Source organism: Mustelus asterias, chromosome 5 (assembly GCF_964213995.1).
Source record: "Mustelus asterias chromosome 5, sMusAst1.hap1.1, whole genome shotgun sequence".
Taxonomy (NCBI): domain Eukaryota; kingdom Metazoa; phylum Chordata; class Chondrichthyes; order Carcharhiniformes; family Triakidae; genus Mustelus; species Mustelus asterias.
Genome location: NC_135805.1, coordinates 108027323 through 108041707, shown reverse-complemented (window position 1 = coordinate 108041707; position 14385 = coordinate 108027323). Strand labels below are relative to the sequence as shown.

The 14385-nt window shown below is 42.4% G+C and overlaps 1 protein-coding gene across 2 annotated transcripts in view; it reads left to right on the top strand.

The window, feature by feature from the left end:
* The window catches only part of LOC144493749 (putative E3 ubiquitin-protein ligase RNF144A-A), an 86744-nt gene that overhangs the window by 39536 nt on the left and 32823 nt on the right, over nt 1–14385 (top strand). For both annotated transcript variants that reach the window (XM_078213190.1, XM_078213189.1), the window contains 4 exons: nt 6382–6528; nt 9475–9579; nt 9975–10035; nt 13779–13989. In XM_078213190.1, coding sequence (XP_078069316.1) covers nt 6394–6528; nt 9475–9579; nt 9975–10035; nt 13779–13989 — 512 coding nt within the window. In that variant the 5' untranslated portion in view covers nt 6382–6393. The remainder of the gene's footprint in view (nt 1–6381; nt 6529–9474; nt 9580–9974; nt 10036–13778; nt 13990–14385) is intronic.

Sequence of the window (14385 nt, the reverse complement as noted above, 5' to 3'; positions counted from 1 at the left end):
CACCCTAATAGTCCTATTTGAAGCTTATCCATTAACAGGTTTTGCAAACAAATGTACTTGTGTGGGACAAATATTAATCTAATTGAACCAAGATGTTATCAGTTGCATTGCCAGTTAACTACTAGCTGTAGCAATGGTCAAAATTTATAGCCATCTTCGGAATTACTTTGGCCAGGATTTTCCACCTCTCCGTGCTGATGGGATCTTCTGGTCCTGCTGAAGGTGGACACCCCTCGCCACCGCTCTCTCTCTCTCTCTCTCTCTCTCTCTTCCTCCTTCCCCCCCCCCCCCAGCAGGACTGGTAGATCCCACTGATGGCCAATTGGGAGCTACATCCACTGCTGGACAACCAGCCGGGTGTGTGTGGGGCTGGGGTGGGGGAGTGGCAGGGGGTTTAGACAGAAAGTCTTGACCTTCATTTTGCTGTTCAACTGGGGCCAATTACTGCACACTTTATGTATGCTTGGACGAGACCCCAAGCCAATAAGAGCAGGAGATCATGTGGGAATCTGCTTTGTTAAGTGAAGTGAACTGATGATTTTTTGAATGACATCTTTAATAGTTATTATTAGTTCTTCCTATCAACTCTTGTCTGTGTCTTGGTGTTTATTTGAACGTTAAGAGATACGAAGTATTTGAAGCCTCTGTTATTGGTGCTTTAAGGATCTGTCTGACACTTTTATAAGGTCATAGAAACAGCAGATTTTTTTCAAAGGAATTTCTGAACTTTTTTTTCTCAAGAATTTCCATAGTTGCCATCATTATTAAATGGCATTGGTCATGTACACAATGTATTCCGGGTAAACAAGCATGGAAGGGGCATTAGTTGGCATTGTGTTAGTATGAGGGGCCTTGGGGTAGTCTTTTGGGGGTTTTGAGTTGGCATGAAGGGTATGAATGGTCATGGTGTATGTGTGAGGGTGGGATAGGGTGAGGTGGTGTGAGGACTAACTTATTTTATTACAACTGTGATGAAGTCCTAAAGAATGGAGAAAGTCCTTCCAACCAGCCTGCCTCGCGCTTGCCTGCCTAGGATCTGCTTTGGGGTCAGCTGGCCTGACTCCACCAACAGAGTGAAAATTGTTGTGCGACTGGGCACTTTAAAATGAGGCCGGGTTGGGAAATTTCACAACCTGAGCTACTGCCTTGGTAGTGAAAATCCAGCCCCATGTCCTGTAGATCATTAGGGTGAAATTCTAACTCATTCAAAACCCACCCATTTACACAAGGTTAAAATTGGATCTGTAGTTTCTGATAATTGTTGACCAGCTCCCAAAGGACTTGAGTATCTCTCTGCAGGTTGGTTTCAGGCCCATAACCGAACTTGGTTGGGACACCGTCAGTGTTGAGGAGGTGCTTATCTTTGGAAGAGGAGGGAAGGAAGTTGAGTCTGAGAAAAGGATTAGATCTGAATCTTGGATTTCTAAATAATTAAAGTTGTGTTTCAACCCATTCTACTAAGCCGATTTATTATGTTTGTGTTTGATATTTATTTGGCTCATTTATAATACAAAGTACATAATATGACTTTTGATTTAATAAAACAATGTTTATAGAGTTGACCTTTGTTCATTCTTCATTATAAACCATGAAATTCTATGAATTCTGTCTACTGCTGACCAATCAGTTACTTCTGTTTTCTGGAGGCCACATGTTGGTGAAATGGGCAGCCACACGGCAGGTGCAGTTTCTTGTGGAGAAGTGCAGAATTATGCATTTTAGTGCAAAAGATGAAAAGAAGCAATTTAAACTAAATGGTACAATTTTAAAGGAACAGAGACTTGTCGTGTACATGCACAAATCTTTGAACGTGGAAGAACCATGTGAGACGGCAGTTTTTAAAAAATAAGTTAGAGGATCCTTGGCTTCATAAAAAGATGTGGAGATGCCGGCGTTGGACTGGGGTAAGCACTGTAAGAAGTCTCACAACATCAGGTTAAAGTCCAACAGGTTTATTTGGTAGCAAATACCATAAGCTTTCGGAGCAGAGCTCCTTCGTCAGATGGAGTGGTTATCTGTCATAAAAAGACACAGAAAAATAGAGGCTTCCCTGTTTTTGAGCTCCCATCTGGATGGTAACCAAATCGAGGCACCACTGTTTAGCAAAGATGTCAAGGCCTTGGGAAAGGTCCAGAGGAAATTTACGTGAGTCACACCAGGGACGAGGAACTTCCACTTCGGTTAGGGAAAGGTTGATGTTTGCTTTAAGGTGAACAACAAGGTTAAGGGGAGGTTTAATAGTGCTTTTCAAAATTTTGAGGGGCTTTGAAAAAATAAATAAGGAGAAACACTTTCCAACAGCATAAAGGCTAGTAACCAGAGGATACAGGTTTACAGTTATTGGCAAAGAAATCAGAGATGAGGTGAGATTTTTTGTTTATCATCTAGAATGAGGTGCCTGAAAGGGAGGTGTGCAACTTCAGTTACAGCTTTCAAAATGAAATTGGATAAACACTTAAAGGAAAAGCTTATGGCATGATGGTGAAAGGGCAGGGGAATTCAACTAATTGGATAGCTCTGTCAAGATTTGACAGAAGCACGATGGTCTCAATGGCCTCCTATATGATTCTAGAATATTTGAATTTTTGCACTAAAAGAATAAAATTATTTGGTAATTCAAATTAAGTAATAATTAATAACATGGCAGAGTGAGAATTTAGTGCTTGAAAATATTGAACTTCCAGAAAGCTACATCGCATGGTCTGTAATGTTTAAATAAATTAATTTTTATGGCACTGTTTTCAAAGCATCATTCTGCACAAAAAATATTTGACATACCCTATTTGTGATTGTATTAATAAAGCAATTGTATATAGGAGCAATAGAAGCTTAGACTTTGGAGAAACAGAGACTTCCAAGAATGTTTTGACTGAGACAATCCACAATGTGATCATTGTAGTGTGATCCTGAAGGTCTCCAAAACTGCTTTTCACAACTTTCTGCTTGTCAGTTTCAGGTCAGTTTCATGATACGTTTAAGATCAGCCACCAATGACTTCTTTGTTCGCCAGCTTGTTTGGAATTTGGCCCATCAGTAAGTAGATTACTGCAGCTAAATTTGAATTAATGGTAAAGAATTTATATACGAGTAAACTGATTCATATAACAATTTGCTAGGCATTAAAATGGCTGAGGGAAAGTCATTATGCAAGTATTCTGAAGTCATACTGTGAATACAAGATGCAAGACACAATAGTAGCTGAACAGAAGATTTAAAAGGAATGCTAATAGTGGAATTTTTTTTTTAAAGTGTTACACTCCTGTTCAAAAAAAGGTATAAGGATAAACGCAATAATTACAGACTAGTCAATCTCACCTCAGTGGTAAGAAGGTTTTTGGGAATAGTCTGGGACAAAATTAAGAGTAACTTGGACAAAATGCATTAGTTAAGGAAAGCCAGCACAGATTTGTTCCGGGATTTAACTGACTTGCTGGAGTTTTCTGATGAGATAATGGAGAGGGTTGATGGTGCTAAGTGGTTGATGTGGTGTACATGGAATTAGAACATAGAACAGTACAGCACAGAACAGGCTCTTCGGCCCACGATGTTGTGCCGAGCTTTATCTGAAACCAAGATCAAGCTATCCCACTCCCTATCATCCTGGTGTGCTCCATGTGCCTATCCAATAACCGCTTAAATGTTCCTAAAGTGTCTGACTCCACTATCACTGCAGGCAGTCCATTCCACACCCCAACCACTCTCTGCATAAAGAACCTACCTCTGATATCCTTCCTATATCTCCCACCATGAACCCTATAGTTATGCCCCCTTGTAACAGCTCCATCCACCCGAGGAAATAGTCTTTGAACGTTCACTCTATCTATCCCCTTCATCATTTTATAAACCTCTATTAAGTCTCCCCTCAGCCTCCTCCGCTCCAGAGAGAACAGCCCTAGCTCCCTCAACCTTTCCTCATAAGACCTACCCTCCAAACCAGGCAGCATCCTGGTAAATCTCCTCTGCACTCTTTCCAGCGCTTCCACATCCTTCTTATAGTGAGGTGACCAGAACTGCACACAATATTCCAAATGTGGTCTCACCAAGGTCCTGTACAGTTGCAGCATAACCCCACGGCTCTTAAACTCCAACCCCCTGTTAATAAAAGCTAACACACTATAGGCCTTCTTCACAGCTCTATCCACTTGAGTGGCAACCTTTAGAGATCTGTGCATATGGACCCCAAGATCTCTCTGTTCCTCCACAGTCTTCAGAACTCTACCTTTGACCCTGTAATCCACATTTAAATTAGACCTACCAAAATGAATCACCTCACATTCTGAAAGGTGTTTGTAAAAGTGTCACAGACTTGTCAGCAAAGTCGAAAAGCATGGAATAAAAAGGACAGTGACAGCATGGACAAGAACTTGGTTGAATGACGGAAAACAGAGTAGCAGAGGACAGTTGTTTTTAGGAGTGGAGGAAAGTATGGTAGAGTGGATGTTGGGTGAACCAGCATCTGTTCTTAAAAAGAGCACAATGTCAATTGGGGAGGGGGGGGGTGGCAGCAACAGAGAAACTTGACGGTTGACATCCCGAAGCCTCTAAAGGTGATAAAGGTATTTTAAAGAGCACATGAGATCCTCAGTTTTATAAATAGAACTGTATTTGGCTGTATTTTATGGGCACAGAGCAAGCCCCCCACATCCACTGATAGGTATAATGAGGCAGCACAAGCTATAAGAAAAGGCTTGCTGCCAACACCAGGGGGGGCTGTATGTAGCAGCAGATTCTGCTAGTGAAGATGGCAGCATCTGTATGATTTTTGAGTCCAATTTTTTAAATTTTTTCTTTCAATAAAAAATAAAGACAGATTTAAAGCAGAGGATCTTTAAATTTGTAGCCGTGACCAACTCCCTGTTGCTGCATAACATCACTATCTACACTCACTGCCCACCAGCCCACCGCCAACTTTTCAGCCATATTTTTTGACACAGTTAAAAAAATATTTTGGAGGTGGGTTCCACAAAGTCAGCCCACCCACCAGCAACATTGACCTTCAAGAAATCGAACAAAAAGAATCGCTCCCTCTCCCCTTCCATAGACTTCCCAAAAGGAGCTGCCCCCACCTTCCTGGCAGTGCCACCTGACATTGCCCCCTGTGTCGGGGCATTGCCTGGCATGACCCCCCCCTTCCTGCCCCCGCTCACCACACCTTCAAAAGGATGTCAAGGCCTTGGAGAGGGTGCAGAGGAGACTTATTAGAATCATAGAATCCTACAGTGCAGAAGGAGGCCATTCAGCCCATCAAGTCTGCACCGACCACAATCCCAGCCTATCGCCATAACCCCATGCATTTACCCTACCCCCTGACACCAAGGGGCAATTTAGCATGGCCAACCCACCCAACTCACACATCATTGGATGTGGGAGGGAACCCATGCAGACACGGGGAGAATGTGCAGACTGCGCACAGACAGTGACCCAAGCCGGAAATTCGAACCCAGGTCCCTGGCGCTTTGAGGCAGCAGTGCGAGCCAATGTGCCACCGTGCCGCCCAGTGAATGACTGGGAGAATTAAGCATTTCAATTATGTGGAGAGTCTAGAGAGGCTGGGATTGTTCTCCTTCGAACAGAGAAGGTTGCTTGAACATTTAATAGAGACATTCAAAACAATTAATAATTTATGTAAGAGTAAGGGGAACTGTTTCCACTGGCAGAAGGACCAGTCAGTAGAGGGCACAGATTAATGTGGTAATTGGCAGAAGAGCCATAAATGAGATGTCGCAGTGAGTTATGATTCAGAATGTACTGCCTGAAAAGATGGTGGAAGCATATTCAGTAATACTTTCAAAGGAAAATTTGCTGAATACTTTAAAAGGAGAGAATTGTAGGGTCATGGGGGAAAAGCCAACACTGCGCAAATAGATAACGCTTTCACCAGCACAGTGAACTAAGTGATCTCATTGAATGGCGGAATAGACTCGATGACCAAATGGCCTACTTCTGCACCTACGTCTTATGGTCTTAAGTGACCTCTTTCTATGGTGTAAGATCTTATGATAAACTTCCATGAAAGGATTTTGCTTGCTTAGCAGCACTAAAGTTGTCGTACACGAGCAAATTAGTTGAGGCAACCAATTTGTTTTTGAAAATGGGAACATTTAGTTTAATTAAGAAAGACCATGGTTGATACGGGCATGCAAACTACCAACTGATAAATGTAACATTTATCTGCCATGGTAAGATATGCAAATTGCACTGTAAAGGAATTCAAATGAAACAATGACTGTCAGTTTGATGGATAACAATCGGACTGTCGGTATCGCATCACTTAACTTTGGTCTTATTTGTGTTGTATTTTTCCTTCAACACTGACAATAACTTTCTACTAGAAGATAATCAAATTGTTTAATGGCGAATTCATTGTTTTCTGTCTTCCAGATTCAGCTTAGAATGACAACACCAAGATATAGGCCTACTTGGGACCTGGCACTGGACCCCCTTGTGTCTTGTAAACTGTGCCTTGGGGAATACCCATTGGAGCAAATGACAACATTGTCACAGTGCCAATGCATATTCTGTACCCTGGTTGGTATGCTGTTTATTTGCTGTTTAATGTATTGCAGACTCTTTAAACCATTTTGCATTGCTTGTGACATTTAAGATAATTTGATTTAATATTGAAATTTTTCTGTGTCAAGTTTGATTTGAAATGCTCCAGCAAAATATGTTCTTCAACCCTGATGTCTGTAGCATTTACATATCTCCCTGTTCGCTAAAAATCATGAAATATGAAAATTGCTTTGGATATAAACATATGGGAAGATTGGAATCATCCCCACAGTGCAGAATGAGGCCATTCGGCCCCTCGTGCCGGGGGGCTGATTACGTGAAGAAAAAATGGCCCAGGAAGATTGCAACCTGCCGGCTGCTGGGTGGGAATTGGATTTTTTGTCTCCCGCTTACCAGCATAGCGGGGCAGGAAAATCGCACCCCAGAAGTTCCATTCTGATTATTTAGTGTTATCTTCTTGTTTCCTTTCGAAGAGATACCTGCCTGTCTCTTTATCTATCTTGCATTCAGAGAATTGCTTTCCTCTCACTAATATTAAGGCATTTTTGTCATCTTGGACGTCACACTATCTGATGGAACCAACATTTGTTTTATGGGATGTGAGCATTGCTAGTTAGGCCAATAATTATTGCCCATCCCTTGTGCCCTTGAGAATTGCCAGGGCAGTTTTATTTTTGAAATGTTTGCAATTAATACTCCACCAACATACGTTGTCTACTTCAAAACGTAGGCTTATTTCCTTAATGTATGGATTTTTCTTTCAAAACGAACCAGATGAAATTCAAGACTGCCGTCCTCCTATTTCCAGTGATTTCAGTAACTGGATACAACTGTTAAAATGACTCTTGCAATCTATCTTATCAATGTATCTGATCATTGTGCAGCTCACTTTTGAAAACTGCTGTTCCCTTAAATTTAAAAGGATGCACCCTTTGATTTTAGTGTAATATGTATGACTCTTCAAGGATTCACACTGGAACCATTTGTTAATCTTCTGGATGAAATGTGAAAATTATAAAACAATTCTATCCACCATTGCTGATTTTTGGGGCTGGGTTTTAACTCAGCTGAGCTGAAGCTCAGCTGGTACATCCACTTCTGTTTACAGGGCTGTGTTATGCCCTCTGGGGAGGTGGGGAACAGATCCTAGTTAGCACTGGGGTGGGTGAGTGCTGAGGCGGGCTGGTTAGAAGGCCCATCTTGGTTCTCTGGGAATCTGTCCCAATTGTTTTAGAAGCTGTTAGAGCCTCTAACTCTCAGCCTTCACATCCATTGCCCCTTCAACCCAATACCACTTGCATGACAATCTATACTACTCACTGCCTCCATCCCACCTCCATAGCCACTCAACCAGTATTCACCATGGGCAGACCTCAGGAACCATGTGGTGAAAAAAGTAAACCAATAGCAATCGAATGCACTTTCACCCATAAACACTTGATAGTGAAAAGCATGTCAATAAAACTATGAACTCAGGGCTTCGTGCTGAGATAATCAAAGGTTTTGAAACACAGCCATGCATTCATAATGGCATCATAATAGCCCTTGGGAAATGTCTCAAAGACCTCAACTGAAACTTCAAGAGCAGATGGTAATTGTTTTCTAACCTACACCAAGTGGCCTGTCAACCAAAGCAGTAAAATAGAGGGTTTTAAGCTCACTGACAGCTTTGGATTATTTTCTTTCATGAGTGGTGGGATTTGATAAACTTCAGATCTTGACACTTAAACAGATCTTATCTGGTCTTTAAGAGTATTTATATCTACTGCTAACTTTGTGACTACCACACTGTGGGTTATGGTCGTTGAACCAGCCAAAATGGGGTCCACTTGCATGCAGTACTAATTTCAAATGTTCAAAGGTTTCCTCCTGGGTAAATCATGCCCTGGTCCCTTACCCCTGTCATTGGAAATTGTATCTGTCCAAAATTAGGGTGCGCCTTCTGCATCTAGGTACTGTCTGCAATTTTTAGAAGTCTTCCCAACTCTGTAAAAATCCAGTCATCGGTGATACTTGAAAATGAAGATTTTATCAAATCATTATGATTATTATGTAGGTTGATGCTCTATAAGCCTCATACCATCTGTTCCAGTGGTGAATTATTTTCAGTAATGGTTGCTTTTCAATTTTTAAAAAATGTTTCATTAATTTGCAAGAGACACACAGTAGAGGTGTTAGCCTATAACTGGAAAGCTCAATGACATGTTTACTTAAAAATAATGGCAGTAAGTTTGATTAGCAGTAGGTTTGGCATGGTGTCACTTTTTGGAAGACTTTCCACTATCAGTTCAGAGTAGTTTATGTTTGGAATAATTTGAATAATTTAACAGCTCAAAATAAGTAATTTTAGTCCAAGTAACACAGGTAGTGTTTTTGCACAATTAGAATTTTATATTAACGTATAATTAAAATTATGTACTGTTGAAATGAGTCAGAGTTGACCAAGTGACATTGATGGAGCACAGAATATTTCAACACATTTCAAGGAATCTAGAAGAATTCAGGATGAATGTTGTTGAGTCAGACAACCCAACCAAACTTTATAAGGTCAGGTGAGGTACCTATCTTTGGATACAAAGAGGCAATTTAGCATGGCCAATCCACCTAATCTGCACATCTTTGGACTGTGGGAGGAAACTGGAGCACCCGGAGGAAACCCACACAGATCTGAGGAGAACGTGCAAACTCCACAGTCACCCAAGGCCGGAATTGAACCTGGGTCCCTGACGCTGTGAGGCAGCAGTGCTAACCACTGTGGCACCATGCTACCCACTTGGCAAAGTGTACTGATAGTTTTATCTGGTAAACCCTGATCTGTCGATGGGCACAAGGTGCCTTTAAATCAAGGAAGCTTTGTTCTTTTTAATGCCTTTCAGTGCAGTGAAGTTCCACCTGCACTAGGGGGGAGATGGATAACTCCTGGGGCAGAAGAGTTATTACTGTTCTCTGGTTTGCCAATAGTGTCTGAAACAATACGTGGAACTTCTAATTAAAGAGGGCCTGGAAGCTTCAATTAGCTGTCCTGATGCCGCTTGCCCAAAGAGAGGTCATCTACAGGAAAATGAGGTACATTGTGTTCTATGTGCTGTGATTCAGCAACTGTATAATACAAATCATTTATATATCTCTCTAGTCTCTTCACTGCTTGTGTCTGTGCATTTAGCAGCTGTGGCTCTCGCTTCCTTTCTGCATCCCAGGAAATAATATTTGGCATTGGATAGTTATATCAGTGGACTTTATCAGTTTTAATGTACTTTACATAAACATATCCTGGATGTAACACTGAAACTATAGGGATATTTTGAAAAACTTACTCATTGGAGCATTGTTGGGTTTTTTTTTCACGTAGCTTGCAGTATGTTTTTCATACTGCGTTTTATTGAAGGGCCGAAGGGCCTGTTTCCTGTGCTGTACTGTTCTTTGTTGTTCATGCACCACTTCGCTGTTCATCTTTCCAATAGATCGAATGTGTTGTTGCAGCAGAACTTATGCAGAGATATAAAAGATTGCAGTTTGAAAAAGGCAAGTGAATTTTGTTATAAATGTCTGAAATGCTTTGTTTTAACCATGATTTCAGTACAATTGCTTGCGTAAGTTAGGTGATCTTCCTTTTGTAATGTAAACTATAAATGAGTTGATTTTAAATAGTTGCCCTAATTTACAGTACAGTATATGTTCATAGGTCAGTTGTCAGTACAATTGTCTAGCCTGCTTTTCTTTCTGGTGCATGATTCTTGGCTGCATCTAAGTTTGTCGTCAGCAGGTAAGTAATTTTCCCCTGGTTTTTGTGGTCTGGTTTCTGAATGAAAAGTGGCTCCCCAATTAATCTTTTTAATGCACTGTTGTGGTTTGTTAATTGGAGGCTTCGTTTTGTATATTATGGGCAGGATTTTTCGTAAGGCATGTTTTCTGCTCTGCCACCTGAAGAATCAGTAGGGAACACATCTCTGCTGACACCGGCTGTCCTGCAAGCAGGCACATTTAATTGGATGGAGACGGGACTGACACTCCTCACTCAGGAGACAGTTCCACCTTAGAGAACTGCCAGCCAAACTGAATGACCTGCAGCTCGGTTGTCTCAGAAGTGCCAGTAGCAGCAGTGGCCAGGATTGGAATTACAAGTAGTCCTCAGATTCAAAGACATGGGGCCCGATTTTACCATCAAGGTGCGCCCGTTTTCGGGCGCGAACACTTGGTAAAGTCGGGTGTGAGGCAAGTAGCGCGTTCCGCGCCCGCCTCTGTGCCTGTTTCCCCCTTTAGCAATCGCTGAAAATGGCCGCCGTCTGGACTGCGCCCGAAACGGGCGCAACGTCAATTTAAATGCATGCACATTGTGGAATGGAGGAGGCCATTGAAGGGGTGCCCCCTCTCACCCAAGCAGGGTGACTCGCAGGGCTAGGCTTCACCTGTCCTCTGCAAACTTGTGGGCAAGATGGGCAGAAAGTGGAAGACCATCCAGGGAATTTTATAGGCCCTGTAAAATTCTGCCCTATGTCCTATCGAATATTCTTTTTCCAAAGCTCTTGCCAGTTAGTGTCATTAATGCGCACAGTTAAAGCACTAACAGGTATCTGAATTCAGCAGGAAGCCATATTCTTGGAACAACATTAAGAAGCAGATATAAAAACTGCCGATTTCATAGTAACCACAGCTCTTCTTGGTCATTTATGTTTTGTACTGCTGATATTTTCTCTCCACACAAAAGTGAGTTAATATCCCTCTTAGATTGAATGGACCAAGTACGGGAAAGAAAATTAATACTGTGGTTGAGATTACTCCAGGTAAAGCGAAAAATTGGCAGTTAATTAGTAGGAGTTCTTTGAACAAAGAAAAGGTGACATTTATGCGTGGTATTAATTATCTGCAATTAGGTTAGGAATCCCTCTAAAGGGAAGTGAAATCATTGCACTTATAATGTAAGACTAAAATAGACCAATAAACTGTTTGCTTGATCTAATATTTATTATTAATATAAAATGAATCTTGGATCTCTGCTGGAGACTTGAACTTAGAATAGAAAAAAATGAAAATATATGACATTATGGAGGCGATTCTCCCAAAGAAATTCTAAGTGCTGAATTCGTGTGACAACTGGAGGAAATTCCGCCAAATTTTTAGCAGGATTTTCAGAATGAATCTTGAGCACTGCAGAGTGCACTAGCAAGATTCACACTGAATATCAGGGGACGGGATCTATTCCCACCCAAGAGGCCGGCAGCATGACGCTGAGTGGGCCACTGCGCAAGCGCCAATCTGTCAAAGTAGAGATCGGTGCATACATAGTGGCCCCACACTGCTGGCCTCCCAATCACTGGCCAGCTTAATCGCTGGCCAGCGCACAACCGCGCCCACAATAGGCCCACCCCTTCTGGTCCCACCCCCTTGACACTGCTCAACCCCCCCGACATCCTGGGGGCCTCAATGGCCTCTGTTCATTCCAGTGGGGTTGAGCCACCTGTTCCCCGTTTGTGAAGAGCAGTAGTAAACTCCGCTGGAGTGAACCAGTCCTGGCAGGAGGTGGGAGACACTAGCGGGCCCAGAGACTTCAGTCCCGGGCCTGCTAATGATAGGAAATTCAAATTTAAATATTTTAAATCAACTCCATGCTGGAAATGCTGATGACTCCAAAAAGCTTGGAGCCGGAGACAATCATAGAATCATATAGTCATAGAATCCTATAGTATCATGCAGTGCAGAAGGAGGCCATTTGGCCCATCGAATCTGCACTGACCACAATCCCACCCAGGCCTATCCCATAACCCCATGCATTTACCATAGCTAGTCCCCCTCACACTAAGGGACAATTTAGCATGGCCAATGCACCTAAACCACACATCTTTGGATTGAGAGTGGAAATCAGAGCACCCAGAGGAAACCCACATAGATATAGGGAGAACATGCAAACTCCACACAAACAGTCACCCAAGCCGGGAATTGAACCCGGGTCCCTGGCACTGTGAGGCAGCAGTGCTAACCACTGTGCCACTGTGCCGGAGGCCATGGCGCCCAGCGGGGTGCCCACTAAACGGCCTCTGCTGATGTCTCCCGGCCCATTTTGTTGCTAGAGCAGCGCAGCGGACTGGGAGAATGGTCCCCTAGATCCTGAAATTTGTGCAGAGTGGAGCAATTTAGAAGGCCACCTCTGAGAAGTGTCCTAATAGAAGTAAAATCATGAAGGGGTTTGGTAGGGCACATATAGACAAGGTTTTCCCACTTGTGGGGGAGTCCAAAACTAGAGGCAATAAATATAAGATCAAAATAAATCCAGGAGAAATGTTTTCACTCGGTGGGTGCTGAAACTGTACAGCTCATTGATTACCACTTGTTTTCTATGCTGGAATGTTCTCTGGTCTGGATTTTGCAGTAGCAATAACAGTGGAGTTGTCAGCACTTGTATCCATTACCCCTTTGAAACTCACTCGGATTTCTCAAGTCCGTACATGCACAGTTAAACATGAATATTCAGAAGGTCTATCGGTGATTCTGCACTTCTCTGTAGGGTGCTATTTAAGTCCCCACCAATTGCATTGAACTGACTAGAGCTACCACTCTAATGTGACTTAAAAACCTTGAGAAATTGCACCGATTGAGTGGGGTGTAAATGGGTTTTTAAACATGTATAAATTTGTAATTATTGCTGAACAAGCTCTCTGGCCCTGAACAAAAACTACATTTATAAATGTGGAATGATAAATTCCACTCACATTGTCTGTACCTTTAAGACTTGATTACCTGTAAAGACTCGCATTCCAACTATTATTTTGTAAATTGAGTTTGTGTCTTTATATGCCCTGTTTGTGAACTGAAATCCCACTCACCTGATGAAGGGGCAGCGCTCCGAAAGCTAGTGGCTTGTGCTACCAAATAAACCTGTTGGACTTTAACCTGGTGTTGTGAGACTTCTCACTGTGTTTACCCCAGTCCAACGCCGGCACCTCCACATTGCAGAGTCCGGGCCAGTGTAATTCTGATGCTACTTTCAGCCCCTGGCTGCAGTATAACTTTGTACTCCCTGTGAGTAATGCCATGAGAGACACGCTAGTTATTTAAAACACAAAAGCTTTACAAACTCCGCAAATAAGCAATTTCATTTTCAGTAGTAAGTATAACTACTTTTGCTTATTTGTTTAGATTGAAACTACTGCATTTTAGGGATTAATACAAGATAGCATCAGTTTACCAGAAGCTACATGTTATGGAGTGACTATTAGAATGTTTAGCTCATGTTTACAAAAAATGGTTATGTGGTTATTTGTTCTTTCCAGAAGTGCTTTTGGATCCATGCCGAACTTGGTGCCCGTCCTCTTCTTGCCAGTCTGTCTGCCAAATGAAGGAGGTGGAGTTACAGAAGCCCCAGCTAGTACAATGTGCAGCTTGTAACTTGGAGTTTTGCTCTCTTTGCAAAGCGACCTGGCATCCAGGACAGGCTTGTCAAGACAACCTGCCCATTACCTCATTCCTTCCTGGCGAAGCAAGGTACTGTTTGATTTATTGGCAGCAGGTCCTACTTCTGCCCTCCTGATGTCTGTTACAGTACTCTGAGACAGCTCCTGCACTCCTGTTTTATTTATTCCCAGATTTACAGCGCAACGTTCCTGGTGCACTCCGAACTTTGTAAGAGTAACTGCAAACAGAGCAGCCATTAAGTGATGGTCTTGCAGCTAGATACACATTTGCTTAGCCAACATCTGAAATAAAAGCAGGAAATGATGGAAAAACTCAGCAGGCCCTATTTTATCATTTTGATTCTAAGTGCTGGGCGGACTTACTGGGAGTGTTTCAGATCCGACTTTTAGACCCGTTCTCAGGCACCCCCACATGTACTCTGCCTGCAAAAATATCAGCGATTCTGAATACCACTGCACAAGCCTG